Below are 19,871 nucleotides of genomic sequence, written 5' to 3' on the forward strand. Positions count from 1 at the left end.
TATCATAAATGTAAAATTTGTATGCAAATTACACAGGAATAAATCATATTAAAGGGACAGTCTACTCCAGATTTGTTATTGTTTAAAAAGATAGATAAATCCCTTTGTTACCCATTCCCCATTTTGCATAACCAACACGGTTATGTTAATATACTTTCTACCTCTACGATTAACTTGTATCTAAGCCTCTGCCCCTTTTTCAGTTCTTTTGACAGACTAGCATTTTAGCCAATCACGAATAACTCCACTAGAATGAGCACAATGTTATCTACATGACAAACATGAACTATCGCTCTCTAGCTGTGAAAACCTGGCAAAATGCACTGAGATAAGAGGCGGCCTTCAAGGGCTGTAAATTAGCATATGAGTCTACCTAGGTTTAGTTTTCAACTAAGAATACCAAGATAACAAAGCAAATTTGATGATAAAAGTAAATTGGAAAGTTGTTTAAAATTACATGTCTTATCTGAATCATAAAAGTTTAATTTTGACTTTACTGTCCCTTTAAATATACACAGCATAAATCGTAATTTAAGTACACTAGATGTGCAAAAAACACTTCGGAATTTGTACTTATAAGTGCACAATAAAAAGTGTAATTAATGGTCGTGTAGGAAATTGTCTCTCTAATCCCAGTGTAATTCTGTAAACATTTTCATACTGCAGATCTCACAGTTTTTACTCACAAACTAAAAGGTGATGAGCTTTTCTCAAAACACTTAAAATACTTATAACCCTGATAGACAAACACATGCATACGAAAATATAGCAATGGTAAAATGCTATACGCAGAAAGCAGTGTAATGTAATTTAAATTGGCTGCAGGATTTCATTTTTTAAAGTGCGCCCCAGCCCACTGCTAACTTTGCTCCACAAACGAAGTGTCCCTTTCCAGCGAGCTTCATTACATAGGAGACATCTCTCCAATCGCAGGCACTGACCTTTTTTTACGATAATTTAACCAGGGCAGCCCCTGCGTGGGTCGCCGAGAAAAACCACATCTGATCTGGTGAGGTGTAGATCATCAGACCCTTAGTGTGTTGGATTTTCATAAGAAGAAATTTGTCTCCAAAAATAGCCAAATGCCTCTGGCGGTCGCCATCTTCCCTATTTGAGACCTCACAAAATTGCAGTCGCTAGTCCTAAAATTATATGCTGTAAAGAATTAGGGCATATCCTTTTTTTTCCTATAATGGCCCTTTAAACTTCCTTTACTATGGGATTTTGCTACTAAGGACATTTTTAGATAAAATATCTTCCTTTTTTTCCTAGTGATGTTCATATGATATTTTGTAGTCAGCTTTTTACAGATATGCTGCGCCATTTTCAAGCGATTTAGAGTTTGGGTGACATGTCCCTTTAATCATATTATATTGTCACTCTCTATGATTCATTTTATTTTGGTCTGCCCTTAGTTATAGTTATTTTTGCATTGTTCATTTCTTTATTTTATGCAGCTTTCTTCACGGGCTCAACTTGGTGGGATAGCTGAAAAACATTTGAAGATGGGAAAAGGAATACCTGATGAATTGCTCATTAATATACTTGTTGAAGCCATCAAGTAAGAATGTCTAACTCTTATAGTTATTATTATTAGAGTAAAAAACAGATGAATAAAAAGGTTGTAGAAAGTTGTAAGCCAACTTAATAGAACGTCAGTCCATATATAAATCAGACAGAGAAAATCACAGTTCCAAAAATGTGAGTGAGACTAAATACATTGTGCAGCTGTTGGTAGGGCCATGGCGAGTATTATCTGCTAGCTCAGAGAGGATTCAGCATGATATCTCCCACAACAGGCATAGATTAAACAAACAATAGCATCCCACAAGTTTCTTCACTCAACCACAGCAAGAAATCACAAGCCACTGTCCTCAAAAAACAGTGATCCGTAGGTTAAGGGGAAAGGCAGCATTTGTTAATAGCGGCATGGAGACATTCAGCTCCGACATCAGCTTGTCTCTATTCTCTGCTGCACATCTGCACCACGGTACCAGTAGAGAACCAATCCGCATGGAGTTCCCACTGTGTCCTGACGTCATCGACTGAGGGAAACGAACGTCTGGAAGCAGTTAGTGTACGCTGTAGACAGGCAGGCAATCAGAGGCTCAAAAATAGCAGAGCGGATCCCTGAAATCCGCTATTAGCAATACAGGTAGCCCTCAGTTTACGCCGGGGTTAGGTTCCAGAAGGAATGGTTGTAAATCGAAATTGTTGTAAATTGAAACCCAGTTTATAATGTAAGTCAATGGGAAGTGAGGGAGATAGGTTCCAGGCCCCTCTCAAAATTGTCATAAGTAACACCTAATACATTATTTCTCCAACATAGGTGTGTCCGGTCCACGGCGTCATCCTTACTTGTGGGATATTCTCTTCCCCAACAGGAAATGGCAAAGAGCCCAGCAAAGCTGGTCACATGATCCCTCCTAGGCTCCGCCTACCCCAGTCATTCTCTTTGCCGTTGCACAGGCAACATCTCCACGGAGATGGCTTAGAGTTTTTTGGTGTTTAAATGTAGTTTTTATTCTTCAATCAAGAGTTTGTTATTTTAAAATAGTGCTGGTATGTACTATTTACTCTGAAACAGAAAAGAGATGAAGATTTCTGTTTGTAAGAGGAAGATGATTTTAGCAACCGTTACTAAAATCGATGGCTGTTTCCACACAGGACTGTTGAGATGAAGTAACTTCAGTTGTGGGAAACAGTGGGCAGACTTTGCTGCTTGAGGTATGACACATTTCTAACAAGACTTGGTAATGCTGGAAGCTGTCATTTTCCCTATGGGAACCGGTAAGCCATTTTCTTAGTTTAGTATAAGAATAAAGGGCTTCACAAGGGCTTTTAAGACTGGTAGACATTTTTCTGGGCTAAAACGATTACTTTATAAGTATATTTAGTGGATTATAACTATAAATAGTTCTTTTAATCTTGGGGATTGTATTAAAAAAACGGCAGGCACTGTATTGGACACCTTTTTCACTGGGGGCCTTTTCTAGTCATAGGCAGAGCCTCATTTTCGCGCCACTAATGCGCAGTTGTTTTTGGAAAGCAAGGCATGCAGATGCATGTGTGAGGAGCTAAGAACCACTGAAAAAGCTTATTGAAGGCGTCATTTGGTATCGTATTCCCCTCTGGGCTTGGTTGGGTCTCAGCAAAGCAGATACCAGGGACTGTATAGGGGTTAAATGTAAAAACGGCTCCGGTTCCGTTATTTTAAGAGTTAAAGCTTTCAAATTTGGTGTGCAATACTTTTAAGGCTTTAAGACACTGTGGTGAAATTTTGGTGAATTTTGAACAATTCCTTCATACTTTTTCACATATTCAGTAATAAAGTGTGTTCAGTTTAAAATTTAAAGTGACAGTAACGGTTTTATTTTAAAACGTTTTTTGTGCTTTGTTATCAAGTTTAGGCCTGTTAACATGTCTGAACCATCAGATAGACGATGTTCTGTATGTTTGAAAGCCAAGGTTCCTCCCCATTTAAATATATGTGATGAATGTGACATAGTGTCCAAACAAAGTAGGGACAATGATGCCACTGATAATGATGTTGCCCAAGATGATTCCTCAAGTGAGGGGAGTAAGCATGGTACTGCATCATCCCCTTCTGTGTCTACACCAGTCTTGCCCACACAAGAGGTCCCTAGTACATCTAGTGCGCCAATACTTCTTACTATGCAACAATTAACGGCTGTAATGGATAATTCTATTAAAAACATTTTGTCCAAAATGTCCACTTATCAGAGAAAGCGCGATTGCTCTGTTTTAGATACTGAAGAGCATGAGGACGCTGATGATAATGGTTCTGACATACCCTCACACCAATCTGAAGGGGCCAGGAGGGAGGTTTTGTCTGAGGGAGAAATTTCAGATTCAGGAAAAATTTCTCAACAAGCTGAACCTGATGTTATTACATTTAAATTTAAATTAGAACATCTCCGCGCTCTGCTTAAGGAGGTGTTATCTACTCTGGATGATTGTGACAATTTGGTCATTCCAGAGAAATTATGTAAGATGGACAAGTTCCTAGAGGTCCCGGTGCCCCCCGATGCTTTTCCTATACCCAAGCGGGTGGCGGACATTGTAAATAAGGAATGGGAAAGGCCCGGCATACCTTTTGTTCCTCCCCCTATATTTAAGAAATTATTTCCTATGGTCGACCCCAGAAAGGACTTATGGCAGACAGTCCCCAAGGTCGAGGGGGCGGTTTCTACTCTAAACAAACGCACTACTATCCCTATAGAAGATAGTTGTGCTTTCAAAGATCCTATGGATAAAAAATTAGAGGGTTTGCTTAAAAAGATGTTTGTTCAGCAAGGTTACCTTCTACAACCAATTTCATGCATTGTTCCTGTCACTACAGCGGCGTGTTTCTGGTTCGAAGAACTAGAAAAGTCGCTCAATAAAGAATCTTCGTATGAGGAGGTTATGGACAGAGTTCAAGCACTTAAATTGGCTAACTCTTTTATCTTAGACGCCACTTTGCAATTAGCTAGATTAGCGGCGAAAAATTCAGGTTTTGCTATTGTGGCGCGCAGAGCGCTTTGGCTAAAGTCTTGGTCAGCGGATGTGTCCTCCAAGAACAAATTGCTTAACATCCCTTTCAAGGGTAAAACGCTGTTTGGCCCTGACTTGAAAGAGATTATTTCAGACAACACTGGGGGTAAGGGCCACGCCCTTCCTCAGGATAGGTCTTTTAAGGCTAAAAATAAGCCAAATTTTCGTCCCTTTCGCAGAAACGGACCAGCCTCAAATTCTACACCCTCTAAGCAAGAGGGTAATAGTTCTCAAACCAAACCAGCCTGGAGACCGATGCAAGGCTGGAACAAGGGTAAGCAGGCCAAGAAACCTGCCACTGCTACTAAAACAGCATGAAGTGTTGGCCCCCGATCCGGGACCGGATCTGGTGGGGGGCAGACTCTCTCTCTTTGCTCAGGCTTGGGCAAGAGATGTTCAGGATCCTTGGGCGCTAGAAATAGTTTCTCAAGGTTATCTCCTGGAATTCAAGGAACTACCCCCAAGGGGAAGGTTCCACAGGTCTCAATTGTCTTCAAACCAAATAAAAAGACAGGCATTCTTACATTGTGTAGAAGACCTGTTAAGAATGGGAGTGATTCATCCTGTTCCATTAGGAGAACAAGGGATGGGGTTTTACTCCAATCTGTTCATAGTTCCCAAAAAAGAGGGAACATTCAGACCAATTTTAGATCTCAAGATTCTAAACAAATTTCTCAGGGTTCCATCGTTCAAAATGGAAACCATTCGAACAATTCTTCCTACCATCCAGGAAGGTCAATTCATGACCACGGTGGATTTAAAGGATGCGTATCTACATATTCCTATCCACAAGGAACATCATCGGTTCCTAAGGTTCGCCTTTCTGGACAAGCATTACCAGTTTGTGGCACTTCCATTCGGATTAGCCACTGCTCCAAGGATTTTCACAAAGGTACTAGGGTCCCTTCTAGCGGTGCTAAGACCAAGGGGCATTGCAGTAGTACCTTACTTGGACGACATACTGATTCAAGCGTCGTCTCTGTCAAAAGCAAAGGCTCATACGGACATTGTCCTAGCCTTTCTCAGATCTCACGGGTGGAAAGTGAACGTAGAAAAAAGTTCTCTATCCCCGTCAACAAGAGTTCCCTTCTTGGGAACAATAATAGATTCCTTAGAAATGAAGATTTTTCTGACAGAGGCCAGAAAATCAAAACTTCTAAGCTCTTGTCAAGTACTTCATTCTGTTCTTCTTCCTTCCATAGCGCAGTGCATGGAAGTAATAGGTTTGATGGTTGCAGCAATGGACATAGTTCCTCTTGCGCGAATTCATCTAAGACCATTACAACTGTGCATGCTCAGACAGTGGAATGGGGATTATACAGACTTGTCTCCGACAATCCAAGTAGATCAGAGAACCAGAGATTCACTCCGTTGGTGGCTGACCCTGGACAACCTGTCGCAGGGAATGAGCTTCCGCAGACCAGAGTGGGTCATTGTCACGACCGACGCCAGTCTGGTGGGCTGGGGCGCGGTCTGGGAACCCCTGAAAGCTCAGGGTCTATGGTCTCGGGAAGAATCTCTTCTCCCGATAAACATTCTGGAACTGAGAGCGATATTCAATGCTCTCAAAGCTTGGCCTCAACTAGCAAAGGCCAAATTCATAAGGTTTCAATCAGACAACATGACGACTGTTGCATATATCAACCATCAGGGGGGAACAAGGAGTTCCCTGGCGATGGAAGAAGTGACCAAAATAATTCAATGGGCGGAGAATCACTCCTGCCACTTGTCTGCAATCCACATCCCAGGAGTGGAAAATTGGGAAGCGGATTTTCTGAGTCGTCAGACTTTCCATCCGGGGGAGTGGGAACTCCATCCGGAAATCTTTGCCCAAATAACTCAATTATGGGGCATTCCAGACATGGATCTGATGGCGTCTCGTCAGAACTTCAAGGTTCCTTGCTACGGGTCCAGATCCAGGGATCCCAAGGCGACTCTAGTAGATGCACTAGTAGCACCTTGGACCTTCAACCTAGCTTATGTATTCCCACCGTTTCCTCTCATTCCCAGGCTGGTAGCCAGGATCAATCAGGAGAGGGCTTCGGTGATCTTGATAGCTCCTGCGTGGCCACGCAGAACTTGGTATGCAGACCTGGTGAATATGTCATCGGCTCCACCATGGAAGCTACCTTTGAGACAGGACCTTCTTGTTCAAGGTCCATTCGAACATCCGAATCTGGCTTCACTCCAACTGACTGCTTGGAGATTGAACGCTTGATTTTATCAAAGCGTGGGTTTTCAGATTCTGTCATTGATACTCTTATTCAGGCTAGAAAGCCTGTAACTAGGAAAATTTACCATAAAATATGGAAAAAATATATCTGTTGGTGTGAATCTAAAGGATTCCCATGGAACAAGATAAAAATTCCTAAGATTCTATCCTTTCTACAAGAGGGTTTGGAGAAAGGATTATCTGCAAGTTCTTTGAAGGGACAGATTTCTGCTTTATCTGTTTTACTTCACAAAAAGCTGGCGGCTGTGCCAGATGTTCAAGCTTTTGTTCAGGCTCTGGTTAGAATCAAGCCTGTTTACAAACCTTTGACTCCTCCTTGGAGTCTCAATTTAGTTCTTTCAGTTCTTCAAGGGGTTCCGTTTGAACCCTTACATTCCGTAGATATTAAGTTACTATCTTGGAAAGTTTTGTTTTTGGTTGCAATTTCTTCTGCTAGAAGAGTTTCAGAGTTATCTGCTCTGCAGTGTTCTCCTCCTTATCTGGTGTTCCATGCAGATAAGGTGGTTTTGCGTACTAAACCTGGTTTTCTTCCGAAAGTTGTTTCTAACAAAAATATTAACCAGGAGATAGTTGTACCTTCTTTGTGTCCGAATCCAGTTTCAAAGAAGGAACGTTTGTTGCACAATTTGGATGTAGTTCGTGCTCTAAAATTCTATTTAGAGGCTACAAAGGATTTCAGACAAACATCTTCTTTGTTTGTTGTTTATTCTGGTAAAAGGAGAGGTCAAAAAGCAACTTCTACCTCTCTCTCTTTTTGGCTTAAAAGCATCATCCGATTGGCTTATGAGACTGCCGGACGGCAGCCTCCTGAAAGAATCACAGCTCACTCCACTAGGGCTGTGGCTTCCACATGGGCCTTCAAGAACGAGGCTTCTGTTGATCAGATATGTAAGGCAGCGACTTGGTCTTCACTGCACACTTTTACCAAATTTTACAAATTTGATACTTTTGCTTCTTCGGAGGCTATTTTTGGGAGAAAGGTTTTGCAAGCCGTGGTGCCTTCCATCTAGGTGACCTGATTTGCTCCCTCCCATCATCCGTGTCCTAAAGCTTTGGTATTGGTTCCCACAAGTAAGGATGACGCCGTGGACCGGACACACCTATGTTGGAGAAAACAGAATTTATGCTTACCTGATAAATTACTTTCTCCAACGGTGTGTCCGGTCCACGGCCCGCCCTGGTTTTTTTAATCAGGTCTGATGAATTATTTTCTCTAACTACAGTCACCACGGTATCATATGATTTCTCCTATGCATATTCCTCCTTTACGTCGGTCGAATGACTGGGGTAGGCGGAGCCTAGGAGGGATCATGTGACCAGCTTTGCTGGGCTCTTTGCCATTTCCTGTTGGGGAAGAAAATATCCCACAAGTAAGGATGACGCCGTGGACCGGACACACCGTTGGAGAAAGTAATTTATCAGGTAAGCATAAATTCTGTTTTTTAAAGCTTTTAAATGAAGACTTTAAATGCTAAACAGCATTATAAACCTAATAAAATAATCACACAACACAGAATATATAATTAAACTACGTTAAATGAACAAAAACATTTGCTAAACAGCATTATAAACCTAATAAAATAATCACACAACACAGACTTCACTTGCATTTTTCTGCAAACAGTTCTTTCTATGCATTCCAATCTAGACTGATTTATAGACAGGAAGATCTTGTTCCTTTGAAATCTGCTCGATAGCTCAGGTCTGGTTAAACTGATTAATTTCAGCTTGCTTGACTTTGCTGCAACACAAGCGGACAGCTCCACCTACTGGCTATTTTAATAAATGCACTGCTTCTCAATGCTTTTCAATAGCAGTCACATGACTGGAAAAAAAGGTTGTTATTCTGAAACGGTGTAAATTGAACCGTTGTAAAACGAGGGCCACCTGTATTGAAAAAAGAGTCCAGTAGAGCCTCATGGTAGATAAAAATAAAAAGTAAACACTTTATTGAGCAAATCTTTAAAAGATAAACAGCAGGAATCGGAAGGCCATTCAAAACGTCTGACTGGTTTCACTCACTAGGACACTAATCATAGACATAACAGGGTACATCTGTGTATAGAATATAAAGGCTAACAAACTACCTGAAAGGCTAAAACAAAAATGGCCCAAGAATTTAACCCTTAGGGGTAGATTTAACAAGAGCCCGAAACAGCAGTTATTAAGCAGCGGTCTAAAGACCACTGCTCCATAACTTGTCCGCTGTCTCTGAGACTGCGGTCTTCAATCTGCCCGATCCTATACGATCGGGCTGATTGACACCCCCTGCTAGAGGACGATTGGCTGCGAATCTGCAGGGGGCGCATTGCACAAGCAGTTCTGGTGAACTGCTTGTGTAATGATAAATGTCAGTGTCTGTCAGACATGATACGCTACAGCTTATGACATTGGTAAATCTACCCCTTAGGGTACACATATCAAATTGAGAGACTGAGAGACAACATAAAGTATACATGTTAGTATTTTTTTTACCGATATACAAGGAATATATATATATTAATTTAATAAGATAAAAATAGTTAAAGCATGGGAACTAGTTAACTAGAAAAAATGGGGGGGCATATTGAGGGATTATAATACCACTGACATATGATTGGTAGTGAGTATAATAAAAGAAATCAGACCTCTAACTTCCTCCATATTCACACAGCTAGTACAGTGGAGTGCATATAAACATATTACTTTATAGTCATAATAGACAGGTAATTTACATTATAGTCAATGCATAAATGGCAAATGTCTAATAGCAAATAGTACATATAACTCTGTACAGTAGGTACAATAACTATGTGCAAACTCAACCTGACAGTAAACACAACTTCCTCCATAGTAGCTAGTACAATGAGGTGCATAAAAACATTTTGCTTTATAGTCATAATGGACAGATAATTTACATAATAGTCAACACATACAGTTGTGCTCATAAGTTTACATACCCTGGCAGAATTTATGATGTCTTGGCCATTTTTCAGAGAATATGAATGATAACACAAAAACTTTTCTTTCACTCATGGTTAGTGTTAGGCTGAAGCCATTTATTAACAATCAACTATGTTTACTCTTTTTAAATCATAATGATAACAGAAACTATCCAAATGACCCTGATCAAAAGATTACATACCCTGGTGATTTTGGCCTGATAACATGCACACAAGTTGACACAAAGGGGTTTTAATGGCTATTAAAGGTAACCATCCTCACCTGTGATCTGTTTGCTTGTAATTAGTGTGTGTGTATAAAAGGTCAATGAGTTTCTGGACTCCTGACAGACCCTTGCATCTTTCATCCAGTGCTGCACTGACGTTTCTGGATTCTGAGTCATGGGGAAAGCAAAAGAATTGTCAAAGGATCTGCGGGAAAAGGTAGTTGAACTGTATAAAACAGGAAAGGGATATAAAAAGATATCCAAGGAATTGAGAATGCAAATCAGCAGTGTTCAAACTCTAATCAAGAAGTGGAAAATGAGGCGTTCTGTTTGATAACATACTGCATTCATCTTGCCATCAATTCTGACCAAATTTCCTGTGCCTTTGTAGCTCACACATCCCCAAAACATCAGCGATCCACCTCAGTGTTTCACAATAGGAATGGTGTACCTTTCATCATAGGCCTTGTTGACTCCTCTCCAAATGTAGCGTTTATAGTTGTGACCAAAAAGCTCAATTTTGGTCTCATCACTCCAAATGACTTTGTGCCAGAAGGTTTGAGGCTTGTCTCTGTGCTGTTTGGCGTATTGTAAGTGGGATACTTTGTGGCATTTGCATAGTAATGGCTTTCTTCTGGCGACTCAACTATGCAGCCCATCTTTCTAAAAGTGCCTCCTTATTGTGCATCTTGAAACCGCCACACCACATGTTTTCAGAGAGTCCTGTATTTCACCTGAAGTTATTTGTGGGTTTGTCTTTGCATCCCGAACAATTTTCCTGGCAGTTATGGCTGAAATTTTAGTTGGTCTACCTGACCGTGATTTGGTTTCAACAGAACCCCTCATTTTCCACTTATTGATTAGAGTTTGAACACTGATGATTTGCATTCTCAATTCCTTGGATATTTTTTTATATCCCTTTCCTGTTTTATACAGTTCAACTACCTTTTCCCGCAGATCCTTTGACAATTCTTTTGCTTTCCCCATGACTCAGAATCCAGAATCATCAGTGCAGCACTGGATGAAAAATGCAAGGGTCTGTCAGGAGTCCAGAAACTCATTGACCTTTTACACACACACACACGAATTACAAGCAAACAGATCACAGGTGAGGATGGTTACCTTTAATAGCCATTCAAACCCCTTTGTGTTAACTTGTGTGCATGTTATCAGGCCAAAATCACCAGGGTATGTAAACTTTTGATCAGGGTCATTTGGGTAGTTTATGTTGTCATTATGATTTAAAAATAGTAAACAAAGTTGATTGATAATAAATGGCTTCAGCCAAACACTAACCATGAGTGAAAGAAAAGTTTTTGTGGTATCATTCATATTCTCTGAAAAATGGCCAAGAAATCATAAATTCTGCCAGGGTATGTAAACTTAACAATAAGTACATTTAACTCTGTACAGTAAGTACAATAACTATTTGTAAACACAACCTGACAATAAGCATAACAAACATCAACTTTAGAATCAGCTATTTATAAGAAACATATTAGGACTCAGGGGGCACGACAAAAAATATTGTTCATACACAACCAATTATCTCTGCCTTAAAATTGATGATGTGAAATTCGAAATTAAAACCGAATGGTATAAGACACTTGAGTTTGTGTATCCAATAAATTTCCTGTCTACAAAGGACAGAAAATTTGTCTCCACCTCTGGGCAATCTTTTGATCTGTCCGATCACTTTCCATTTGAATGTGCTGACATCCTTCCTCTGTACCGCTAAAAAATGTCTGGAGAGGGCAGACCAAGCCCTCTCTCCAGAAATATAATACAGGTGCCTACTTCTCTAGTAGTTCAACCCACATAGGATTTGTGACACTGGGTACATTCTGTCAAATAGATGACAAACAGACTTTTGCAGTTAGTGTATCCCTTAGTGTTAAATTCCTCACCAGTGTGGTTAGAGGTAAACGTTTTAGAAACCTGGACATGGTCACAGGAAATACACTTTCTTCTGCCACATCTGTATGTGGTATTGTGGTGTAACCAAGAGCTCTGGGACTTATTATTATTGTATGATTTTATTGTTTATTCTATTAATATATTTTAAGAACCTTTCTCATTATTATTCTATTTTGTAACATTGCATGAGACATTTTTAATTAACTTTATAGAAAACTAATTTGTATATAAATACCTTGGAAGAAAGCTCTAGTGTTTGTAAGGCCCCCTTGAAATGGGAAAAAAAAATAGCTGTTATTCCTCATGCCAGGTTTATGTACAATAATCAAGTAAAACCCAAGGGATATGAAACCCAAACTATTTCTTTCATGATTCAGATAGAACATACAGTTTTAAAAATATCTTTCCAATTGACTTGTATTATTTAATTTGCTTTGTTCTCTTGCTGTCCTTTGTTGAAAATAATACTTAGGTAGGCTCAGGGGCAGCAAAGCACTAATGTGAGCTAAATGCTGACTGGCGGCTGCACATATACCGCTTGTCAATACCTGTTGTGTTCAGCTAGCTCCCAGTAGTGCACAACTGCTCCGTAAACAAAGGATACTGAGAGAACAAAGCACATTTGATAATAGAAGTAAAGGGGAAACTTGTTTAAAATTGTATACTCTATATGAATCGTAAAAAAAAAATTGGATTTCATGTCCCTTTAAAGGGACAGTCTACACCCAAATTTTTATTGTTTAAAAAGATAGATAATCCCCTTATTACCCAATCCCTAGTTTTGAGTAACCAACACAGTTATATAAATACTCTTTTTACCTCTGTGATTACCTTGTATCTGAGCCTCTGCAAACTGCCCCCTTATTTCAGTTCTTTTGACAGGCATCCATTTTAGCCAATCAGAGCTGGCTCCCTGGAACTCCACGTATGTGAGCACAGTGTTATCTATATGACACACATGAACTAACACCATCTAGTGGTGAAAAACTGTCAAAATGCCCTGAGAGAAGAGGCGGCCTTCAAGGGCTTAGAAATTAGCATATGAACCTCCTATGTTTAGTTTTCAACTAAGAATACCAAGAGAACAAAGCAAAATAGGTGATAGAAGTAAATTGGAAAATTGTTTAAAATTACATTCTCCATCTGAATCATGAAAGTTTATTTTGGACTAGACTGTCCCTTTAAGTTTCTATTTATTTTTCATGTTTTACTCTGGGGAACTGAACGCTTGTTGCTTTTGAAGCAATGCATTATTTTTAGTACCTTTTCTATTTCCAATAATGTAATTCAATTCTTACAGCAGTAGCAAATGGTCTTAAAATAAGCAATGTACTTTACATGTTTCACATACGTATAAGCTGAACGTAAATTATTCAGTATTGACGCATTCACATCATTCTTTAATTCTGTAGTATAAGAGAATCTCTAAATAGGAGGTGTCCACCCTGTTGAAGTCTTGCAAAACAGTTTGCTAATTTTTTGCTATAAACCTTTGAGCCCTTCCCAGTCAAACACCATGTAATATACATTGTCCCTTTAAATCCGTAAAATTTTAGCACTTTATAAATAAACAATAATAATTACTGTCCAAATATTATTTCTCTTGTAAGGTGTATCCAGTCCACGGATTTATCCATTACTTGTGGGATATTCTCCTTCCCAACAGGGAGCTGCAAGAGGATCACCCACAGCAGAGCTGTCTATATAGCTCCTCCCCTAACTGCCACCTCCCAGTCATTCTCTTGCAGCTCTCAACAAGGGTAGTAGCTAGAGAGATGTGGTGCATTAATGTAGTTTATCTTCAATCAAAAGTTTATTATTTTCAAATGGTACCGGAGTTGTACTATTTTAACCTCAGGCAGAAAGTTGAAGAAGAGTCTGCCTGAGGTTTTTGATGATCTTAGCGGTTTGTAACTAAGATCCACTGCTGTTCTCACACATAACTGAAGAGATGAGTAACTTCAGCTGGGGGAATAGCGTGCAGGGTTACCTGCTCTGAGGTATGTGCAGTTTTACATTTTTCTAGAGAGATGATAAGCTAGAAAATGCTGACAGTGCCTGATTTATTTAAGGTAAGCCTGATTACAGTGATTTAATAACGACTGGTATCATGCTTGCTGTAAAGGGTAATATTTTTGTTATTTACTCTCATTACTGAATAGATATAACGTTTGCTTGATGTATATAAACGTTTATTACAAATGGTGATAAAACTTTATTCTGGGGCCCAGTTTTTCCACATGGCTGGCTAGATTTTGCCTAGGGATAGTTTTTTTAAGGCCCTCTCACTGTGAGTACAGGTTGGGAGGGGCCTAATTTTGCGCCTAAATTGCGCAGTAGTTTTTGCAGCTTGAGACATCCAGCTTCCCTGAAGGAGTCCCCTGAACATATAGGACCTCTCTAAAGGGGTTTTGTGCCTTCCAAAGTCATTGTATGGGCAGGTAGGAGCCACAGTAGAGCTGTGGCAGTTGGTTGTGACTGTTTAAAAACGTTTATATCGTTTTTTTGATCCGGTTTTGAAACTAAGGGGTTAATCATCCATTTGCAAGTGGGTGCAATGCTATTTCAGTCTATTATACACACTGTAAAAATTTCGTAAAATTTACTGCTTTTTTCACTGTTTTGCAGTTTCTGTGATTGTTTTTTTCTCTTAAAGGCACAGTACCGTTTTTATTTCTCTTGTTAAGTGTATCCAGTCCACGGATCATCCATTACTTGTGGGATATTCTCCTCCCCAACAGGACGTTGCAAGAGGATCACCCACAGCAGAGCTGCTATATAGCTCCTCCCCTCACTGCCATATCCAGTCATTCTCTTGCAACTCTCAACAAAGATGGATGTAGTAAGAGGAGTGTGGTGTATTATAGTTAGTTTCTTAACTTCAATCAAAAGTTTGTTATTTTTAAATGGTACCGGAGTGTACTGTTTTATCAAAGGCAGCATTAGAAGAAGAATCTGCCTGTGATTTATATGATCTTAGCAGAAGTAACTAAGATCCATTGCCGTTCTCACATATTCTGAGGAGTGAGGTAACTTCAGAGGGGGAATGGCGTGCAGGTTTCCCTGCAATAAGGTATGGAATTTGCTAGAAAAATGCTGCTGATACCGGACTAATGTAAGTTAAGCCTAAATGCAGTGATTTAATAGCGACTGGTATCAGGCTTATTAACTGAGATACATACTCTTATAAAAGTGTAATATAAAACGTTTGCTGGCATGTTAATCGTTTTTATATATGTTTGGTGACAAAACTTATTGGGGCCTAGTTTTTTTCTCCACATGGCTGGCTTGATTTTTGCCTAGAAACAGTTACCTGAGGCTTTCCACTGTTGTAATATGAGTGGGAGGGGCCTATTTTAGCGCTTTTCTGCGCAGCTAAAATTCAGACAGACACTCAGCTTCCTTCTGCTTGATACAGGACATCTCTGAAGGGCTCAAAAGGCTTCAAAAGTCGTGTTTGAGGAGGGTAACAACTACAGTAGACCTGTGGCAGTTGTGACTGTGTTTAAAAACGTTTTTGTCATTTATTATTCCGTTTTTGGTATTAAGGGGTTAATCATCCATTTGCAAGTGGGTGCAATGCTCTGCTAACTTGTTACATACACTGTAAAAATTTCGTTAGTGTAACTGCCTTTTTTCACTGTTATTTCAAATTTTGCAAAATTTGTTTCTCTTAAAGGCACAGTAACGTTTTTTTATATTGCTTGTTAACTTGGTTTAAAGTGTTTTCCAAGCTTGCTAGTCCCATTGCTAGTCTGTACAAACATGTCTGACACAGAGGAAACTACTTGTTCATTATGTTTAAAAGCCATGGTGGAGCCCCATAGGAGAATGTGTACTAAATGTATTGATTTCACCTTAAACAGTAAAAATCAGTCTTTATCTATAAAAGAATTGTCACCAGAGGGGTCTGTCGAGGGGGAAGTTATGCCGACTAACTCTCCCCACGTGTCGGACCCTTCGCCTCCCGCTCGAGGGACGCACGCTAATATGGCGCCAAGTACATCAGGGATGCCCATAGCGATTACTTTGCAGGACATGGCTGCAATCATGAATAATACCCTGTCACAGGTATTAGCCAGATTGCCTGAATTGAGAGGCAAGCGCGATAGCTCTGGGGTTAGACGAGATACAGAGTGCGTAGATGCTGTAAGAGCCATGTCTGATACTGCGTCACAATATGCAGAACCTGAGGACGGAGAGCTTCAGTCTGTGGGTGACGTCTCTGAATCGGGGAGACCTGATTCAGAGATTTCTAATTTTAAATTTAAGCTTGAGAACCTCCGTGTATTGCTTGGGGAGGTATTAGCTGCTCTGAATGACTGTGACACAATTGCAGTGCCAGAGAAATTGTGTAGGCTGGATAAATACTTTGCAGTGCCAGTGAGTACTGATGTTTTTCCAATACCTAAAAGGCTTACAGAAATCATTAGTAAGGAGTGGGATAGACCCAGTGTGCCCTTTTCCCCACCTCCTATATTTAGAAAAATGTTTCCAATAGATGCCACTACACGGGACTTATGGCAGACAGTCCCTAAGGTGGAGGGAGCAGTTTCTACTTTAGCAAAGCGTACCACTATCCCGGTTGAGGACAGTTGTGCTTTTTCAGATCCAATGGATAAAAAATTAGAGGTTTACCTTAAGAAAATGTTTATTCAACAAGGTTTTATTTTACAGCCCCTTGCATGCATTGCGCCTGTCACTGCTGCGGCGGCATTCTGGTTTGAGGCCCTGGAAGAGGCCATCCATACAGCTCCATTGACTGAAATTATTGACAAGCTTAGAACACTTAAGCTAGCTAACTCATTTGTTTCTGTTGCCATTGTTCATTTGACTAAACTAACGGCTAAGAATTCCGGATTCGCCATCCAGGCGCGCAGGGCGCTATGGCTTAAATCCTGGTCAGCTGATGTGACTTCAAAGTCTAAATTACTCAACATTTCTTTCAAGGGGCAGACCCTATTCGGGCCTGGTTTGAAGGAAATTATTGCTGACATTACTGGAGGTAAGGGTCATACCCTTCCTCAGGACAGGGCCAAACAGTCTAATTTTCGTGCCTTTCGAAACTTCAAGGCAGGTGCAGCATCAACTCCCTCTACCTCAAAACAAGAGGGAACTTTTGCTCAATCTAAGCAGGCCTGGAAACCTACCCAGTCCTGGAAGAAAGGCAAGCAGGCCAGAAAGCCTGCTGCTGCCTCCAAGACAGCATGAAGGAGCGGCCCCCTATCCGATAACGGGTCTAGTAGGGGGCAGACTCTCTCTCTTCGCCCAGGCGTGGGCAAGAGATGTTCAGGATCCCTGGGCGTTGGAGATCATATCTCAGGGATATCTTCTGGACTTCAAAGCTTCTCCCCCACAAGGGAGATTTCATCTTTCAAAATTATCTGCAAATCAGATAAAGAAAGAGGCATTCCTAAGCTGCGTGCAAGACCTCCTTGTAATGGGAGTGATCCATCCAGTTCCGCGGACGGAACAAGGACAGGGATTTTATTCAAATCTGTTTGTGGTTCCCAAAAAAGAGGGAACCTTCAGACCAATTTTGGATTTAAAGATCCTAAACAAATTCCTCAGAGTTCCATCATTCAAGATGGAAACTATTCGAAACCATCCTACCCATGATCCAAGAGGGTCAGTACATGACCACAGTGGACTTAAAGGATGCCTACCTTCACATTCCGATTCACAAGAATCATCATCGGTTCCTGAGGTTTGCCTTTCTAGACAGGCATTACCAGTTTGTAGCTCTCCTATTCGGGTTGGCTACAGCCCCAAGAATTTTTACAAAGGTTCTGGGCTCACTTCTGGCGGTTCTAAGACCGCGAGGTATAGCGGTGGCTCCTTACCTAGACGACATCCTGATACAGGCGTCCAGCTTTCAAATTGCCAAGTCTCATACAGAGATAGTTCTGGCATTTCTGAGGTCGCATGGGTGGAAAGTGAACGAAGAAAAGAGTTCTCTATCTCCTCTCACAAGGGTTTCCTTCCTAGGGACTCTGATAGATTCTATAGAAATGAAAATTTACCTGACGGAGTCCAGGTTATCAAAACTTCTAAATGCTTGCCGTGTTCTTCACTCCATTCTGCGCCCCACGGTGGCTCAGTGCATGGAAGTAATCGGCTTAATGGTAGCGGCGATGGACATAGTGCCATTTGCGCGCCTGCATCTCAGACCGCTGCAATTATTATTATTGACAAGCTTAGAACACTTAAGCTAGCTAACTCATTTGTTTCTGTTGCCATTGTTCATTTGACTAAACTAACGGCTAAGAATTCCGGATTCGCCATCCAGGCGCGCAGGGCGCTATGGCTTAAATCCTGGTCAGCTGATGTGACTTCAAAGTCTAAATTACTCAACATTTCTTTCAAGGGGCAGACCCTATTCGGGCCTGGTTTGAAGGAAATTATTGCTGACATTACTGGAGGTAAGGGTCATACCCTTCCTCAGGACAGGGCCAAACAGTCTAATTTTCGTGCCTTTCGAAACTTCAAGGCAGGTGCAGCATCAACTCCCTCTACCTCAAAACAAGAGGGAACTTTTGCTCAATCTAAGCAGGCCTGGAAACCTACCCAGTCCTGGAAGAAAGGCAAGCAGGCCAGAAAGCCTGCTGCTGCCTCCAAGACAGCATGAAGGAGCGGCCCCCTATCCGATAACGGGTCTAGTAGGGGGCAGACTCTCTCTCTTCGCCCAGGCGTGGGCAAGAGATGTTCAGGATCCCTGGGCGTTGGAGATCATATCTCAGGGATATCTTCTGGACTTCAAAGCTTCTCCCCCACAAGGGAGATTTCATCTTTCAAAATTATCTGCAAATCAGATAAAGAAAGAGGCATTCCTAAGCTGCGTGCAAGACCTCCTTGTAATGGGAGTGATCCATCCAGTTCCGCGGACGGAACAAGGACAGGGATTTTATTCAAATCTGTTTGTGGTTCCCAAAAAAGAGGGAACCTTCAGACCAATTTTGGATTTAAAGATCCTAAACAAATTCCTCAGAGTTCCATCATTCAAGATGGAAACTATTCGAAACCATCCTACCCATGATCCAAGAGGGTCAGTACATGACCACAGTGGACTTAAAGGATGCCTACCTTCACATTCCGATTCACAAGAATCATCATCGGTTCCTGAGGTTTGCCTTTCTAGACAGGCATTACCAGTTTGTAGCTCTCCTATTCGGGTTGGCTACAGCCCCAAGAATTTTTACAAAGGTTCTGGGCTCACTTCTGGCGGTTCTAAGACCGCGAGGTATAGCGGTGGCTCCTTACCTAGACGACATCCTGATACAGGCGTCCAGCTTTCAAATTGCCAAGTCTCATACAGAGATAGTTCTGGCATTTCTGAGGTCGCATGGGTGGAAAGTGAACGAAGAAAAGAGTTCTCTATCTCCTCTCACAAGGGTTTCCTTCCTAGGGACTCTGATAGATTCTATAGAAATGAAAATTTACCTGACGGAGTCCAGGTTATCAAAACTTCTAAATGCTTGCCGTGTTCTTCACTCCATTCTGCGCCCCACGGTGGCTCAGTGCATGGAAGTAATCGGCTTAATGGTAGCGGCGATGGACATAGTGCCATTTGCGCGCCTGCATCTCAGACCGCTGCAATTATGCATGCTCAGTCAGTGGAATGGGGATTACACAGATTTGTCCCCTCTACTAAATCTGGATCAGGAAACCAGAGATTCTCTTCTCTGGTGGTTATCTCGGGTCCATCTGTCCAAAGGTATGACCTTTCGCAGGCCAGATTGGACCATTGTAACAACAGACGCCAGCCTTCTAGGTTGGGGTGCAGTCTGGAACTCCCTGAAGGCTCAGGGCTCATGGACTCAGGAGGAGAAACTCCTCCCAATAAATATTCTGGAGTTAAGAGCAATATTCAATGCTCTTCTAGCTTGGCCTCAGTTAGCAAAACTGAGGTTTATCAGATTTCAGTCGGACAACATCACGACTGTGGCTTACATCAACCATCAAGGGGGGACCAGGAGTTCCCTAGCGATGTCAGAAGTCTCCAAGATAATTCGCTGG

At 41.2% G+C, this 19,871-nt stretch overlaps 1 protein-coding gene across 1 annotated transcript in view; it reads left to right on the plus strand.

Annotated features, from left to right (window-relative positions):
* SPEF2 (sperm flagellar 2) overlaps window positions 1–19,871 on the plus strand; it is a 439,169-nt gene that overhangs the window by 202,470 nt on the left and 216,828 nt on the right. Inside the window, exon 15 of the mRNA XM_053699669.1 lies at window positions 1,458–1,561. Within this exon, the coding sequence (XP_053555644.1) occupies window positions 1,458–1,561 (104 nt within the window). The remainder of the gene's footprint in view (window positions 1–1,457; window positions 1,562–19,871) is intronic.

This window comes from Bombina bombina, chromosome 2, assembly GCF_027579735.1.
Source record: "Bombina bombina isolate aBomBom1 chromosome 2, aBomBom1.pri, whole genome shotgun sequence".
In the NCBI taxonomy this organism is placed as follows: Eukaryota; Metazoa; Chordata; class Amphibia; order Anura; family Bombinatoridae; genus Bombina; species Bombina bombina.